At 48.9% G+C, this 17,673-nt stretch overlaps 2 protein-coding genes and 1 long non-coding RNA gene across 3 annotated transcripts in view; 2 read left to right on the top strand and 1 right to left on the bottom strand.

Moving 5' to 3' along the window:
• The window catches only part of LTBP3 (latent transforming growth factor beta binding protein 3), a 41,437-nt gene extending 40,102 nt beyond the window's left edge, over positions 1-1,335 (top strand). The window contains exons 27-28 of the mRNA XM_081892218.1: positions 152-283; positions 821-1,335. Of these exons, the coding sequence (XP_081748344.1) occupies positions 152-283; positions 821-972 (284 nt within the window). The 3' untranslated portion in view covers positions 973-1,335. The remainder of the gene's footprint in view (positions 1-151; positions 284-820) is intronic.
• Positions 1,336-3,031: 1,696 nt separating this feature from the next.
• On the bottom strand, positions 3,032-4,664 carry LOC309359149. Its single transcript, XR_014163738.1, has 3 exons — positions 4,338-4,664; positions 3,612-3,971; positions 3,032-3,577 (listed from the first exon to the last, which is right to left on the bottom strand). It is a non-coding gene; the product is annotated as an uncharacterized lncRNA (long non-coding RNA).
• Positions 4,665-5,786: 1,122 nt separating this feature from the next.
• On the top strand, positions 5,787-17,465 carry MEN1 (menin 1). Its single transcript, XM_081892400.1, has 10 exons — positions 5,787-5,954; positions 7,754-8,204; positions 9,688-9,896; positions 11,117-11,245; positions 11,360-11,400; positions 12,911-12,998; positions 13,909-14,045; positions 14,596-14,734; positions 15,857-16,030; positions 16,883-17,465. Exons 2-10 carry the CDS (start codon positions 7,769-7,771, stop codon positions 17,312-17,314), a joined length of 1,785 nt encoding a protein of 594 aa, XP_081748526.1. The 5' UTR covers positions 5,787-5,954; positions 7,754-7,768; the 3' UTR covers positions 17,315-17,465.
• Positions 17,466-17,673: the final 208 nt, after the last annotated feature.

Here is a 17,673-nt window from a genome sequence, read left to right as displayed (position 1 = left end):
AATAAAGTGAAGGATGTGCTATTTTTTACTTCTCCCCCTCCCAAAAAACCCTTCATTTTGAGGCCTTTCTCTCACTGAGCCCCTCCTAAAAGTGAAAGCATCCATCATTATTTGGACACTAGCCTGTTTCCTGCTTCTTTCCCCACCCCAGATGCGGACAGCTCCGAAGAGGATTCCGATGAATGCCGCTGTGTGAATGGCCACTGCGTCCGCACCCAGCAGGGCTTGGTCTGTGAGTGCTCCCCGGGCTTCCAGCTCGATGCCAGCCATACCCGCTGTCTGGGTAAGAGGGTCTTGATTTTCCACAGCATGCACAGACGTAGCGCTCTCGGCCAGGCTGAACGCTGGAGGCTACATTACAATGCCTCCAGACTCCAGCGATTTGTGTGCAAACTCCCCACCCCTACCCCCACCCTCTGACCCCATATCATCCAGGGTTCTCCTTTTTAGGGAATTGACTCCACCCTCCTGTCTGCAGAGGGTTTTGGGGTGTGGGATGCTGGGCAAAGTGTGGACTGCCATCACCTCTCTTGGTGAGCTCTGAGGGGATTATCTGACCACTTGTGGCATTTGGGCAGCAGTGCCGGGCGGCCATTTGCAATTTCCCATAATGCCCCAGTGATGCTAGATTGGAGATATGGTGGGGAAGTGGACATGACTCAGATGCCATTGCTCTGGTTGGGAAAACAAATTTAAAGGGAGCCCAAGGTAGATGCCAGCAGTGGGCTCCTGCCATGGCACTGGGTTCTTCAGCAGCTGCCCAAATGTGCCAAGTTCTGGCGCTGTCCCCCCTTCTTTTCCTTATTTCTTATTCTTTCAGATATTGACGAGTGCCTGGAGCTCAACCACCGAGGTCTTCTGTGTAAAACTGAACGCTGCGTGAACACCAGCGGCTCCTACCGCTGTGCCTGCAAGCTGGGCTACGTCCGGTCTCGGCCCCATGGGATCTGCATCCCCCAGCGCCAGCGGTAGCGGGATGAAGTGGGGAGAACGAAGGAGAGAGTGCGGCTGTAAGGAGGCCAGCGCCCTCCCTCCTGCCCTGGAGACCTCTTGGCTGCCTGCTGCCGGAAACTGTATACTGGGCTAGGAGGACATTTTTGTCTGGAACCAAAAAGGCATTTCTGACATTCTTGAGGACTCTTTTTTGTTTGTTTGTTTGTTTTTGTACCGGCTACGATGAAGGGGCATTGATTTGATGTTTTGTTATATAGGCTGGCTCCCTTGTCCCCCGTTTTACGCTCCCCAACCCACCGGATATTTATCATTAGGGTTTAAAAAAACTGCAGTCGGTTTGCACTTGTTTCTGTAGGCTTCAGAAATAAAATTCCTTTTTTTTGTACATAATAGATGTTGGTGGGGGTGGGGTGGGGGAAACAAACAAGTTTCAAAGTTATTCAGCCAATTAAAAAAAGGAAAAAGAAAAGGGAGGAAGATCCTGTTACAGTTTCTGTCGTCCGATTCTGTTAACAACAAGGAAAAGCTGCAATTTGCAAATAAATAAATAAAAAGTCAGTGGGAGGTTTGGGGGGTGGGATGGGGAATAAAAAGGACATTAAACATGCTCATGACGAGCATTAATTGAATAAGATGCTGCAGTGCTTGGAATGGGGTAAGGTGTATACTCTCTAGTGAAGTCATTATGCTTTGTGGCAACACTATCGAACTCAGCATGGACCAGGTCTTTATTTTATGTCACACTTACAAACACACACACACCCCAGAGAGGCAAGTCTGACAAATGAGCAAGGCTACCCACCTGTCGGTCATTTGGTGTCAGGATGGCATCTGGTGACTGATAGGAAGGCAATCCTGCCCCTCCATCGAAGTTGACCTGCAGGGGTCTTCTTCTGCAGTGTGTGCCACGCAGGGAATGCACAGGTGAAACAAGCTCCCTGCAGAATTGAACCCCGTCCACCAGGCGATATCAGATGATAGGTCAGCATGGTTTGGAGGAAATGGCCCTTAGAGCCAACTTACAACCCCCCCATTGGCCAAGATAGGTTCTTGGGCTGGAGGTTCTCCCCACTTCCACCTATGCTGATGCACAAGAGCGAGGTGTGTGAGAGCATTTTGGGGAAACCCCAATATGTGTGTGGGGGGAACTTTAGCTAAAGCCGGTAAGTGGGAGGGAGGGTACTCCAAAATCTCTGAGCATGCTCTGTGGGCACAGAATGGGGGCTGCCAGAGGAAGAAAACAAAGCAAAGGGGGTGAAGGAGGACATGTTAGAGTGTCCTGGATGAAGCACTGTACCTCAGTGGGGGAGCATCTACTTTGCACACAGAAGGGCCCAGGGTCAAACCCTGCAATCTCCCAGGTAGAGCTGGGAGACACCTGCTGCCCTGAAAACCCTAGAGAGTTGCTTCCAGTCAGTGTAGCCAACACAGAGCTAAATGGACCATTGGTCTGACTTGGTATCTTTCTAATGAAGGCAGGAAGGCATTATATAAATCCAATAGACAAACAAACCAGATAGCAAAAGACAACATAATTTGTACAAGATAAATATGCACGATAAATATAAGTGCCCCCCTAGCCAACTTAGGTTCCCCCAGTGAAGTTGGTCTCCCAGCACATTTTTTTGTATTTTCTGACTGGCGGGCCCCAATTTTTGCATCGTTATTTTCCTTAATTAAGAATTCAGGAGTCTCCCCCCCCAAAAAAACCTGGCCATCAGCTGTTGTAGTACCCATCTATTAAAAAGGGCCTATAAATGACCCTGCAAATTATAGGCCAATTAGCCTGTTAGATGTCCCGGGGAAGGGAAGATCTCTCCTTGACAAACAAGCGGATTGGGTAAAAGATAATGTTCTGCTAACCTCGGGACAAGCTGGCTTTTACCCAGGCAGCTCAACTTTAGAAAACTGCTTTATGCTTTAAGTACATCATTGATAAACGCTGTTCCAGTCACAAAAGGAGTAAAACAAGGATGTTTCCTCTGCTCCTTCTTTTTAATACATAATTGAAGTAGTTGAATTTCTGAGTGAAAATTGGAAATCAGAAATACTCCAATCTCCTTTATGCAGATGATGCTATTCTGGTCTCTTATGCCCAACTGTGCTTGCACAGACTTGAAATGGTTCAGTTTGTACTGCAAGAATCAACACCTCTCTTATCAGTTACCCAACCCCCCCCCCACAAAAGTTATGATATTTGGTAAATTCAAGAAAATTCACAATTGGTCACTCAATAGAAATAAACTGGAGCAAGTACTCTCTTTCAAGTACTTTGGTGTGGTTTTCCATTGGACAGGTAAATGGTCTGCACCGGTTCAGTCAAGCACCTTGTTAGTTGGTAGAACTTGAAATGGACTATTGTGATTCCATCACACAAAAGGGGGCAACCTGGTCCAGGCCACTTTAGAGCTTTACAAGACAGGTTGTTGCCAAAATTGCTATAGGGAGCACCACTGGAGGCTATGGCCAATTTAGATTCACTGGAAATAGCACAAAATAAATTGTTGCTCATACTCCTGTCAGTATCTGTTTCTACAAAAATAGCATTGCTCTGTGTGTAATAGGGCGTAATGCCCATTAAAGCTGAAGCTCTTAAAATGGCCCTGCTTTCCTGACTTAAAAACTATTTTCAAGCAGGTATCACATCTTCTCTTGACAATGTTTGGTACAGATAATGCCCAAACTCATGGAAGTGTGAAATGTGGTTGGCTGCCATGAGTTTGGGATTCTCTTCCAAGATATCTGGTAGACTACAAAATGTTAAAATAAGGGTAGCCTTTACGCAGGCAAGATTAAATGTTCTTCCATTAGCAGATTGGATGGGTCAACATAAAGGAATTCCTAATAAAGAGTCTGTGGCTGCAACTCGGGCTGGATCATCTAGACACATCAGAAAAACGTTTCAGGAAAATGTGTTGCAAACCTCATAATGGGACTAGAAATCACATTGCAGAAAGATGGAACTCTACAGTGCCATCAGTGCCATCTGGTGTCACGGTGTTATAATGCATTTAAAACTTTACTAATGTAACTGAAGGGGACGCGGGTGGTGCTGTGGGTAAAACCTCAGTGCCTAGGACTTGCCGATCGCATGGTCGGCGGTTCAAATCCCCACGGCCGGGTGCGCTCCCGTCGTTCGGTCCCAGCGCCTGCCAACCTAGCAGTTCGAAAGCACCCCCGGGTGCAAATAGATAAATAGGGACCGCTTACCAGCGGGAAGGTAAACAGCGTTCCGTGTGCTGCACTGGCTCGCCAGATGCAGCTTGTCACGCTGGCCACATGACCCGGAAGTGTCTGCGGACAGTGCTGGCTCCTAGCCTCTAGAGTGAGATGAGCGCACAACCCTAGAGTCTGTCAAGACTGGCCCGTACGGGCAGGGGTACCTTTACCTTTACTTTACTAATGTAACTGAGTCCTTGGTGTCAATAGAAGAATGCCCTTTCTGTAATGATATTAGAAACAATTATGTCTACTCACTGTTAAGAGTGCAGAAGGGAAGGTCATCCCTTGCCAAGACCTGTTTATTTTTGCTGTCTGATGCAGAGAAGTGCATATTTTTCAGAACATCCAAATTTCTTGTAGCATTCTACAGATCAGCGCTACAAAACTGAAAAGATGTATGGGAAATTATGTGTTTTTAAAAAGGATAAGGAGTACAAATGCATATCATCATTATTGCTATCATTTTTAATGTGTATATTGGCTGTTTGATAAAAACACAATAAACTGACTATGTAGTCTCCACTTGGCCTACTTAACTCCCAACTTAGCCAACAAATACCCACTTAGCCCACTCAGTTTTTTGGGGGGTGGCGGCAGCACTAAATGTGGGGTTTGTGGCACCAAGCCAGCAGATCAATTTGGCTCTGGTTTGGAGTTAATCTGACAAGGTTGGGCCATTTAATTAAGACCGCAGTTTGGCTGTCAATTATTCAGTTTGGAGGCCAGCGCAAAATGTGGAGTTTGTGACACAAAACTAGCACTAAACTTTGGCACCTGTTTGGAGTCAATTGGACAAGGTTGGATTTTTTTGGCATTCTGGTGCCGCCACTGCATAGCTGTCAACTTTTCCCTTTTCTTGTGAGGAATCCTATTCAGAATAAGGGAATTTCCCTTTAAAAAAAGGGAAACGTTGACAGCTATGCACCACTGCCCCCAGGCCAGAAAAGGCTGTTTTATCCTTTTAAAATAAAAAACAAAACAAAACAAAATTTCCAGAAGTGAAATGGAGATTTGCCCATCGAAAACAATGGAGAAACTCCAGAATGTTAGTATTGCACCCAAACAATTTCAGATTGTTAGCATTGGCTGCTTCCTTCCTTTTTAATTTGCTTGAAGCCAATTAAGAAACTTTGCTAAGAAGTCTCAGATCTTACTTTGTGTGAATATTGAATGTTTGACTGCTAAGTTCTCTTCTGTTCACTTTCTCTGCAGTTTAGAAGTGTGCTTCAGATGCTAGCGAAATCCACAATTCTCTCCCCGCCGCTGCAGAAGGGAGGGGGAGGCTTACGACAACCCTGCAGTGTAGTCCACTCGCGGTTGATATCCCTGCGAGGAGGTGGAGCCAGAAAGTGACTGACCATTTGCCGCCAAAAGGAAGGAGGGGAAACCTACGGTAAATCCGGCGGCCCTGGCTGCATCCCTGGTTTGCTGCGCGCTTCTCTCCTTCCCTCGCGACTAGGGAGGCGACAGAGAGGGTGTGTGGGTCAAATGAACCCGGAATATAGCAGCGTGTGCATGACTTCATTTACTATAAGTCTGTGGATCAGAGCAAGCCCAGCATGCTTTGCCAAGGCGGGACTTCAACTCCCATGCTGCCCTGCGCGCGCGGCGGGGGTACGGACGGCTGAAAGAGCGCCTTCGAATGAGAGAGCCGGAGAAGTGAGACGGAGGGGGCGTGTTGGGAAGGCGCCGTTCTGCATGCAGCCCCGCCATCGGCTCCCCGCCCGCGAGGATCCTGGTGCAGCAGAGGCGCAACTGCAAATTGCAACAGCCTTGAGGTGGGTGCGCGCGTTTCTTCTCTCTCCCCGCCCCCCCTTCACGTGCAGCAGGAGGTTGTGCTGATCGTTTCGGGTGGGTGGGAAGCAGGAGGGGTGCGATCAAAACACCTCCGCGCGGAGGATTCTTGTTCTGCGATATTGCTTTTCCCGCGGATACGGATCGAAGCATGTTTATAAAGTGTAGGGAGCTGCCTTAGCTCCCGGATGCTCCGTTTGCCCGCCAAACCCAGAGCAGGCAGTAGTTCTCCAGGGCATCTCCTCACCACCGCATCCTCCCGCCTGAACACGGCAGAGGTGCAACATGCGCGATACATGCTCTGCTGTTGAGCTCTACTCCCTCCCGATATGGTATTCCCAAACTTTTTAGGGGTGTGGGCTTGTGCACCTCGTCAAGAATTGGCGTGGTGCAGCCTTTGGCAGTCTGATGCCCTGCAGATGTTTTGGGCTGCAAAAACAGAGGACTGGGAGTGATGGGAGTTGCAGCCCAGATCAACTGGAGGGCAGCAGGTTGGTGAAGAATGAACAGTGTGTTTCCTCCGTGTTCAAAGCCCTTCAGATGCAGAACCCTAAAAAACGGTTCCCCCAAGTAGGCCAGTGTTATGTCTGCATCTGACAGAGAAGGAGGCAGTGGCGTAGTGTGGGGGGCGCAGGGGGGACCGGCCGCACTGGGCGCAACATCTGGGGGTTAGGGTTAGGAGGCGCAAATCCACGGGTTAGGGGGTCAAATTACTTGCCTTGCCCCGGGTGCTGACAACCCACGCTATGCCACTGGAAGGAGGGAAGAGCCAGCTCTTAAGAGTTAGTAAATGGCTCACTGAATGCAACCCCGTGAGTTCATAGCTTTATTAGAGAAGGGTTGTATATCAATTGAGCAGATGTTTCGCATGGAGAAAGTTGCTGATTAAATCCTCAGCATCTCCAGGGGAAAGACCCCTGCCTGAGACCCCCACAAAGGTAGTCTTCCCCCGTCTTGGATCCCCCGATGATGTGGGACTGCAAGCCACACCATCCCCTTCCCAGTGTGGCCAATGGTCAGTAGTAACAAGGGTTGATGTTCAACTGCATCTGGAGACCAAGCCTGGTCATTTGCCTAATAATAATTTAGCAGCAGGTTGCCCACAAACATGGGTACACTACAAGCAAAAGGTGGCCCTTTCTGGCAGCTCTGCACTCCCAAGACGCATGGCTCTGCTGGAGGTCTGTGAGGCAGGTTCTTTTATTCCTCAGTGGGGCTGCCACATTCCCATTGACACAAGCTCTCAACCATTTTGCTACCCCAAACCTTCCCAGGCCCCAGATCTGAGCTCTCAAGCAGCTCAGGTGTTGCAAAATTCTTCAACTAGGATTGTCTTTAGGCTGAAACTTCCTGCTCTGTACTGTCTGGTCTCCAGTTTGAGGTGGGTTTCCCGCCCCCAACCTCCAAGCAAGGCAATGTGTCACACACACTAATGGTCAAGTGGGCATTTAAGTCAGTGACAAGGTTAAAATCTACTCTGGCTTTACTTTATTCACGACCCTATTGAAGATTTGAATGGGCCTCTCTGTGCTTACTGAGAAAGAATGGATATTTCCTGCTGATGGGTTTTAAAAGCTGGCAGACATCTGTTACACCAGGGTGGCCTGCCATATGTTTCTGGACTCCAGTTTCCATCATCCCTGACCATTAGTGGCTTATGGTGGCTGGCGCTGAGCCCGAAGTTCCCCATCTCTGTCTTAGGCTAAAACATATTTGAATTAGATGGACTGCCCTCTTGCCCCCTGCTAATTCTGACCCTCCTCCTTCTCTGCTTGCTCTCTAGCGCGCCCCCTTGGCCATGGGGCTGAAGGGTGCTCAGAAGGCTCTCTTCCCCCTGCGCTCCGTCTCAGATGTGGTCCGCCTCTTTGAGCTGGAGCTTCGCCGGGAGCAGCCCGACCTGGTGCTGCTTTCGCTCGTCTTGGGCTTCGTGGAGCATTTCCTGGCCGTCAACCGCGTCTTGCCCACCAACGTGCCGGGCATCAGTTTTGAGCCTGCCCAAGGTCCCGACAGCCTGACCTACTTCCCGGTGGCTGACCTGAGCATCATCGGGGCCCTGCATGCCCGTTTCACTGCCCAAATCCGTGGGGCCGTGGATCTCTCGCTCTACCCGCGGCCAGAGGGCTACTCTTCCCGGGAGCTTGTCAAGAAAGTCTCTGATGTCATCTGGAACAGCTTGAGCCGCTCCTACTTCAAGGATCGGGCCCACATCCAGTCACTGTTCAGCTTCATCACAGGTGGGGCCACAAAGGGAGCATGCTGCTCTCAATCCCAAGTGCTCAGCTGCCGATCTCATGTTGCCATGCATATATTTATATTTGTTTATTATATTTATGTTCCCCCTTTCTTGCAGGGAAGTTTTGGGTCTCTTCCTCCCCATTGGGGGGGCTTTGTTTCGTTTCAATTATTTACTTGTGTTTTTATCTTGTACTTTATTCTGTGAACCGCCTTTGCATCTTATGTTGAAGGGTGGTTTATACATTTAATAAATCAACAAGCAAATAAATGCTATCCCCACAGCAGCCCTGCAACGCAGGCTAGGACAAGAGACACTGACTGGCTCAAGGTCACCCAGCGAGTTTCATGGCTTAGCAAGGATTCAAATCCTAGCCTTGCAGGTTGTTGTCCGGCACGCTTAACTGCTGCACCCTACTAGCTCTCTATATGATGGGGATGTTGGATATTTTGAAAACAGAGTGAGCAAGGTCTGGTTCTCTTTGCTCGTCCTCTTAGATGTGTTGCTGTATTGTTTGGGTGGCCTTATCTTTGGCCTGTACTACAAGACAAGCTAAGGAACGCGGGTGGCGCTGTGGTCTAAACCACAGAGCCTAGGGCTTGCCAATAAGAAGGTCAGCAGTTCGAATCCCTGTGACAGGGTGAGCTCCCGTTGTTCCATCCCTTCTCCTGCCCACCTAGCAGTTCGAAAGCATGTCAAGTGCAAGTAGATAAATAGGTACTGCTCCGGCAGGAAGGTAAATGGCGTTTCCGTGCACTGCTCTTGTTTGCCAGAAGTGGCTTAGTCATTCTGGCTACATGACCCGGAAAAACTGTCTGCGGACAAATGCCGGCTCCCGCGACATATAGAGCGAGATGAGCGCACAACCCTAGAGTTGTTCGCGACTGGACCTAACCATCAGGGGTACCTTTACCTTTACAAGACAAGCTACAGTCTCCCATTTTCTGGAGTTTCAAGAAACAAGGCTCTCAGCAAAATTAACTGGTATCAGGAGTAAACTACTCATTTGAAGTTTGTGCAAAAAATATATATAAATTAAAGGCTTCTGCAAGGTCAAGGGAAGAGGTTGTCCACTGCATCACCTTTTGAGTTACTGTCCTGGCTTTGTCTCCTACCAGCCAGCTGCCATAAGCCAGCAGAGGAAGGTTAATTGTGCCCAACATCTGCAGTGGGTGTGGCATGAACCGTCAATCACTCCTCATGAACAAGCACAGCAGAATTACTTTCAGATGTAGCTCAGGGTGTCTCTGTAGGAGTTACTGTTCTGGGCATGGCTCTTTCCAAGCAGTGGAATGGCTCATAACAGTAGTTTGCGCAGAGAGGCCACAGGTGTGCTTCTTCAAAGGTGGGCAGCTTTCACCCTCCAAAAACAATTCTTTTAAGTGTTCCTGCATGCCTCCTGTTTTTAATCCAGATGCAATAGTGTTTTTCTGCTGCTCTTCAAGCTGTCCTGAACGTCCTGCTCTTTTTCTTTCTTTTACCAGGCACCAAACTAGACAGCTCTGGGGTGGCTTTTGCAGTTGTGGGGGCCTGCCAGGTCCTAGGACTTTTAGATGTTCACCTGGCGCTCTCTGAGGACCACGCTTGGGTGGTGTTCGGCAAAGATGGGGAGCAGACCGCGGAGGTGACATGGCATGGCAAAGGCAATGAGGACCGACGTGGGCAAACGGTCAACTCTGGTGTGGCAGAACGGGTAAGATAACAGCTCAGGAAAGGAGGATGTTCCCCTCTTGTCTTCACAAAGGAGACAAGAGCAGCTGGATAGATGGTTTGTAGCTTGCAAGTTCTGTACTCCATCCATTTCTTCCATAGGAGCGAATTAGCTTTAGACGGTGTACACATTTCATTTCATTATTATAGGAGCATGTGTGTTTGTTTCATATGGCCAATCTGAGCATCTCAATTTAGAGGCAAAAATAAATCTTGGGAATAGGTCCATTGTGCATGGATCTGACCAGCCAATAAATGTGAAATACAACCTGCCCCCCTTCATGAAAATTCTTATCTTATTGCTGCTGCCTGGCGAAACCCAGCCACAGCTGCAATTTGCCTGCCAGCCTTCCAGCAAATGTCTCTGGAAAGCTTACAAGGAAGGTGTGAGCAGTGGCCTAGTTGGGGGGGCGGGAACAGGGACGGTTGCCCCGGGTGCAAATTTGTTAGGGGGCACAAAATTTCAACACCTGGTGCTGCCTCAGTACAGCTGCATTCTTCCGTTGCTGCACTCAGTTGAGAACTGCTTCTCCATGCAAACCAGGAAGTGACTTCTCCAGACGACTCTTCTTATTTCTATGACTGCAATCTCCTGGGTGATACAGACACCATTAGGCAGTTGAATGTGCATGCTGGCAACCCACGCTACACCACTGGGCGTGAGAGGGACGCCTTTATGCCTCTCTTGTTTGTTGCCATTCCACCTGGGAATTGCCAACATCCTTCCTTGAGTGAGGCGGCTTGGTTGTTATCGCTAACATGATAAATCACCCTCCAGGAATCGGTTTTCTGTTGTTGTTGTTATATTTTAAAAATAAAGCTCTCCGGTATACCTTCAGCCACACAACCCTATGCAAATATCTGAAACGAGGGAGATCATAGCTGGGTGGTAGAGCACATTGGTTAGGATACAGGAGGCCCCTGGTTCAATCCTGGTGATATGAAAGACCCTCTGAGAACTTGGAGAGCCGCTGCCAGCCAGAGTGGGCAGTAGTGGAGTAGATGAGCCACCAGTCTGACCTGGCAGGGGGCAACGTCTTTCTGTTTCATGAGGGACAGAATCATCTGCTTGGAGTGCAGAAAGAAAGAAAGAAAGAAAGAAAGAAAGAAAGAAAGAAAGAAAGAAAGAAAGAAAGATCCTGCAATGGGAAAGTTGATGCTCACCCAGACTTCTCACCTGCAAAATTCCCTCCCCCTTTGCAGAGCTGGCTGTACCTGAAGGGCTCCTACCTGTGCTGCACCCGCCAGATGGAGGTGGCCTTCATGGTGTGTGCCATCAATCCTTCCATCGACTTGCACTCGGATAGCCTGGAGTTGCTGCAGTTGCAACAGGTGAGCTGACATGGATCGACCTCCCTCCTTCCCTTTGGTGGGGGTTTGCAGAAACTATCACCACCACCATCATGATGCCTCTCATGCTTGCCTCTCTGTCTCCATCCCTTGCAGAAGCTGCTGTGGGTTCTCTATGACCTGGGCCACCTGGAGAAGTAAGTACTTTAGAGAGGGCCTGGCCTCACAGGGCCTGGCCCTATCATTAGGCAAGAGGAACCTTTGGCCCCTACAGATCTTGCTTGACTTGCAGCTCTCAATGTCGGTCACACTCACTGGGGCTGATGGGAGTTGTAGTCTTCCCAGTTTGGGGAAGGCAGCTCTGGGGAGAGGAATCCTGCCTCCATCCTGATGCTGTTAGCTAACAGAGCCCAAACAGCTTCATTTCTCTGTGTCTTTCTTAGTCTCATGCAGCGCATAGTTCAACTATGGAACTCACTCTCACATGAGGCAGTGACGGCCACCAATCTGGATGGCTTTAAAAGAGGACTTGGCCTGATCCAGCAGACATAAGCTAATCCCTCCCTCTGCGGAGGGAGTCTTGCTCCTTTGTAGAGGATCTTCCAGCTTTTTCTGAGTAATTCCTAGAGGGTCTCAGGCACGTGAGTTGGAAGCAGCCAAAGCAGCCAGGAGTTTAGTGGTGGTGGACTCTGGTTGTGACTAGCTCAAGTCCATTGATTTCAGTGGGTCAGTTAAGTCAGTCTTAGCTAGATACAGCATAAAAACAAAACAAAAAACTTGGTCTCTGAAACTCACTCTTTTGATGGAAATAGACACTAAATTTTAGAAAAAGAGCAACATGGGAAGGAGATGCAGGCATTCTTAAGGCATGGGACAAAACAGCCTCTGAAGTCAATTTCAACAGCAATAAGGGAGAACTCTGAAATTTGTTCAGAGGTGGTATATTTTCCCCTAAAAGCAGCTCAGATCACCTGTGCAGATACTGCCTCCTGCTGGAGGGTCTATGATCAAAGAGTGGAGTGTATGTCATCTATGTGAGAGAATATGAAGAGTGCCTTGGCACAGAATGTGAATGTGTGGAAAATATTTATTGAGATAACCAATCAGACCTCTTAAAAATCACCGAGCGGCTGAGCAGTCCATTTAATACTTCTCCCCGCCTGCTGTAGCAATTGTAAAGCCCTGCACTGGATGCAGTGTGATTTTTAATTGCATTTTTATGGCTGCTCTTATTGGCCTGAATATAAGCCACACCCGAATTTAAGCTGCACCTTTAAAATTCATGGGGGGGGGGTGGGATTAGAAAAAAAAGACAATACCCGAATATACACCGCTCCCTTAAAATTCCGCAGGCACCCACACCTGTTCCGTTTTACCATATGTCTGTTTCAGCAGCTATATTGTAAAAAAGCTAATTTTTGCAAGGTCGTGAATTTAAGCCACACTTTAACTTTTCATGGTCGGAATTTGGAAAAAGAGGCTTATATTCAGGCCAATACAGTAATTTATTGCAAGGAATAAAAGAACCAATGATAATACAATGGAAGAGATTGTGTTGAATGCAATGGCTGAGCTGTCTTCCCATCCTCAACCACAAATCCACAGGCCCTCGGGCTCTTATTTGTGTGTTCTTAAATTGTCCCCTTGGGAGCCTCGGCCTCCTCTCACCTCTGCTTGTCCTCAGCGATACCTTGGCTTCCTCTGCAGGTACCCAATGGCACTGGGGAATTTGGCAGATCTTGAGGAGCTGGAGCCCACCCCTGGCCGCCCAGACCCCCTCTTCATTTACCATCAGGTATTTCCCCCCCTTGCTCCTAGGGTGCTGGTAGGCTAGGCTTGGCAGTACTTGTGGCTAAGAAGGGGATGCAAACCCTGGTCTGACCACTACACCACATTGCCTGAAGCAAAGCTGTTGATGGAAGGGCATGACCTAGATCTGTGGGGTGTGTGTGAAAGGGGGGGGGCAGTCCCGTCCTCCTGTCCTTGGGATGAACCATGATCGCCAGATTGTCAACTTCCTTTCTTTTCTTTTTATTAAAAAGTAAGTTTCGAGTTTTCGTGGAACCTGAGATATGAAGCAAAATGTATGGGCAGTATTATTGTCATTTAAAAAATAATAATGAAAAACAGCCTTCGTTCTCTTTGCAGGGTAGGCCTTAGTTTGCCTACCCATTCCCTACACCTTATTTCTGTGATTGGAAGTTATTTTTATCTGCTATTATAGTTATTTTTTAAGTGTTGTATTCCACTGCCATGGGACCTTAGGGGGAAGGGTATGTGCCAATGACGATGATGATTATGATAATTTTTACAATGTTTGTAAGCTGTTCTGGATACAGCAGGATGTGTCTAGGACTGGGCAATATATCAATATATCATCCAAAACCGGTTTGAAGTCCATGTGATATTGGTTTCATAATTTATGACCTGGCAATATATCACAAATCATGTGTGTGTATGTGCTATGCAAAAATCACAATGTGGGTAAAACTGTGAAGCCGACCAATGCCTCTGTATAGCTCCATCTTTATTTCAGACATCGTGATATATTGGTATATTGTGATATTTGATATATCACAATGTTGAAGAGCAGGTATCGCCCAGCCCTAGATGTTTCCCCAAAACACCTGAGCCTGGATGTCTTCATGGATCAGCTCCTGCTATCCCTGAACCCCACCTTATCTCCCACCCCCCTTTTCCTCTAGGGAATCAACTCAGCCAAGCAGTACTACCACAACGAGCACATCTACCCCTACATGTACCTGGCTGGCTATCACTGCCGCAACAAAAACGTCAAGGAAGCACTGGAAGCCTGGGCTGATTCAGCCACCGTGATCCAAGAGTGAGTATCTTCCTATCCTATTCATTTTGCCTTTACCACGGAAGGAAGTGGAGCGTGGTGGCAGGGCCCCTTCTTTGAACGCAGAAGGTCCCAGGTTCCGTCCCTGGCATCTCCCAGAAGGGCTGGCACATATTTGTACTTGAAGCCCTGGAGAGCAGCTGCTGGTCATTGTAGAGTTTACCACAGCCTGGTGGTTGCATCCATGCATTTGAAGTGCTGGTTTCATTTGGCCTCCAGTCAACGGTAAAATAAATTTGCATTCTTTTCTCAGTTCCTTTTATTTGGGGAGGGGGCAACTACTGATGTTTGTACAGTTCTCCTGAAAAAAACCTTTTCCAGAGTTTGTTAAAGAGAACAAGATTGCTCTGTGGGGAGCGGCTAACAGCTCCTCAAGAGGCTTATTCCAAGGTGGAGATGCAGTGATGGGAAAATTTTGCCTGTGGTAAATGCCTCTTGTTGGGCTGTCAGAGGCTCCAGATATCTCTACATAAGACCCATGTCTGCTGTTATCAGATGGTGGCATAGCACCCTTCTCTTCTCCCCCTTCTAGTTATAACTACTGTCGAGAAGATGAAGAGATCTACAAGGAATTTTTTGATGTGGCCAATGACGTGATTCCCAACTTGCTAAAGGAGGTGGCCAGCCTTGCTGACTCAGCTGAGGAGAAGGGGGCTGGCGAGAGGGGAGAGGTAAGGCGGGTGAGCAGACAGGCAACGTAAAGGATGGATGTTGTGCCTTGCTGGCATTCATCAACTGGGGAGGAAATTCTGCTGGGTTTGCCATTTATTTTTCACCGCCACCTGCCGGGTGTTATGAAAAGTATCATTAGGTGGAATGAAAGTAGTCGGATGGAGCAGGGTGGAAATTCTAGGAGGTGCAGCAAAATTTGGGCTGGGACTTTGCCAGAAGCAAAGGAGGCAGAACAAGGGCACAGGAAACAGTGTGAAATTGTACAAGAATGGAAGTTGAAAAAACATGCGACTTTGCGCAAAGCAGGTAAAGGGACCCCTGACTGTTAGGTTCAGTCGTGGCCGACTCTGGGGTTGCGGTGCTCATCTCACTTTATTGGCCGAGGGAGCTGGCATGCAGCTTCTGGGTCATGTGGCCAGCATGACTAAACCACTTCTGGCGCACCAGAGCAGTGCACGGAAATGCCATTTACCTTCCTGCCAGAGCGGTACCTATTTATCCACTTGCACTTTGACGTGCTTTCGAACTGCTAGGTTGGCAGGAGCAGGGACCGGGCAACGGGATCTCATCCCGTTGCAGGGATTCAAACCGCTAACCTTTTGATCAGCAAGTCCTAGGCTCTGTGGTTTAACCCACAGCGCCACCCGCGTCCCTGCGCAAAGCAGAGGGGATGTTAATTATAAGTGTCGTTTTGCACTGAGGACAAGAAGCTTGGAGAGAAACCATGAAGGCCTGAAAAGGGGTTATTGGCATCCAGTCAAGGCAAAAATAGAGGGGTTATCGTCTTAAAAGGTGACAGAGAGCGGTGAGTGGAGCAGAAAAGCATTATTAATCGTTTAGTGAAATGTCAAGAGGGCATATGAAGTAGATTTTCTAGTGGGTGGGGTGGGGAGTTTCTAAAGGGAGGCTGACTGGAGCATGGCTATGAGATTTGGCAAGGGGATCACAGGAAGGGGTAGGGGGTTTTTTAGAAGCTTAAGAGGAAGAGAGGAGAGTTGAGAGAGAAGCACTTGTGAATTGGATCAGGGCAAGGAATGCCCTTGGCAGACTTTGTTGGGAGAGGCCCAGTTGGTGCCAGGGTGGCATCTCTTCACAGAACAACCTGACCTTGTCTTGCCCAGGCTTCGCCATTGCAAGGAGGCGGCGGCTCAGCCCTGCAGGACCCGGAATGTTTTGCTCACCTCCTTCGTTTCTACGATGGCATCTGCAAGTGGGAAGAGGGGAGCCCCACGCCTGTCCTCCACGTGGGATGGGCCACATTCCTGGTCCAGTCCCTCAGCCGTTTTGATGGGATGGTGAGTGCTTGTGGCAGAGAAGGTTGCAGGGGGCAAAGTTCAGAGCATTTTAAGCAGTGCCAGGGGGTGGGGAATGGCCGGCGTCAAACTATGTGAAGGGGTGCAATGACTTGGCAGGACTTTGTGGGGCCTGGGTGGGCCTAGATGGTGTCTATGGGGTGTGTGTTTATTAGCTGGAAAAGAGGGAGCACCATTGTTACCAGGATACAGACAGATTTGGGAGAGAAGGGTGGGTTACGTGAGACATAGCAAAAAATCAGCAGTATAACAATAAACAATAGAAATGAATTAAAATAATGGTATAAAGGTTTGGGATATAGCTGTTAATGATAAATTAACATGTGCCATTAAGGTAAGGCGGAGAATATGCAGGAGAAATATTTTTGAGAAGATATAGAAGGTGTTTGTAGAATTTCTACTGTTAAAACGGAAAGGGGTGAAAACATCGCAAGAGGAGTTGAAATTTTGGGAGGTTGGATAGTTACAATGGAATGGTGTCAGCGGTGGGGTGCACATTTTTTATTCTTATTTATGCATGATTATACTTTGTAAAAATAAAAATAATGAAATGAATTAAGATGCATGTTTAACACGCACAAGGAGAGTGTTTAAGTGCCCAGCTGAGATGCTAAAATCTCGCAGAGTAATTGCATGTGAAATCAACAGGCAGGCAGGCATCACTCGTTCTCTAGATGTCAAAATGTGCCAGCTGGATATCGGTGGCAAAATTTAGATGTGACTATGTGTCCCGGAAGCGTACAGCCCAATCAGATAGGCAGGGCATCATAAGCAGCCTTCAGCTTTGTGCCACGGGCGCTCTTGGCTTTCTGACTTCTCCCCTCTTCCTCTCAGGTGCGGCAGAAGGTGACCCTGGCAAGTCGGGAGGTAGAAGCCAACGAGGATGACGACCAAGGCAGCGAAGACCCCCGGGAGGGGCGCCGCAGGGGTCCGCGCCGGGAGTCCAAGCCCGAGGAGCCCCCCTTGCCCAAGAAAGTGACTGAGCGCCGGCGCCCCAGTTCCAGCCAGCGAGTGGACCGGCCTCCCCTGGAGAAGGAGGAGAGGCCCAGCAGTGGCCCCAGCCCCCCTCCCGAAGGGCCCGTCCTCACCTTCCAGAGCGAGAAGATGAAGGGCATGAAGGAGCTGCTGGTGGCAGCCAAGATCAACTCGAGCGCCATCAAGCTGCAGCTGACAGCTCAGTCCCAGGTGCAGCTGAAGAAGCAGAAAGCCTCGGCCCCCCGGGACTACACGCTCTCCTTCCTCAAGCGGCCCCGCAAGTCCCTCTGAGCCTGCCGGGGGCAGCAGAGCTCTGCCCTTTCCTTGAGCAATATCTTGGAGCTGCCTAGAGTCCACCCAGGGTCACGGCTCTTGTGCTTCCTTCAAGCAGCCAGGAGTAGCGGGGGGGGGGGGGGCAAGCAGGTCTGTCGAGAATCTTCCCAGCTCTCTAGACCCCCAGCTCCCCAAAACCAGGAGAACTTGGCGTGCCCCCCCTGCTTGAGTCGCAACGCAGGCAGGATTCCTCTGGGTTGCAATTGGAAGCGTTTTTGATTTTGCTTGTAACCCTTCCCTGGGAACTGAGGTTTCAGACATGAGTGCAAATCCTGCCAGAGACAAGGGGCAGCTAGCAGTTTTCATGGTGCCCAGGA

Source organism: Podarcis melisellensis (assembly GCF_964234715.1).
Source record: "Podarcis melisellensis genome assembly, chromosome: 16".
Classification (NCBI taxonomy): Eukaryota; Metazoa; Chordata; class Lepidosauria; order Squamata; family Lacertidae; genus Podarcis; species Podarcis melisellensis.
Note: the sequence above shows the minus strand (reverse complement) of the source record. Positions and strands in the feature narration are given on the sequence as shown.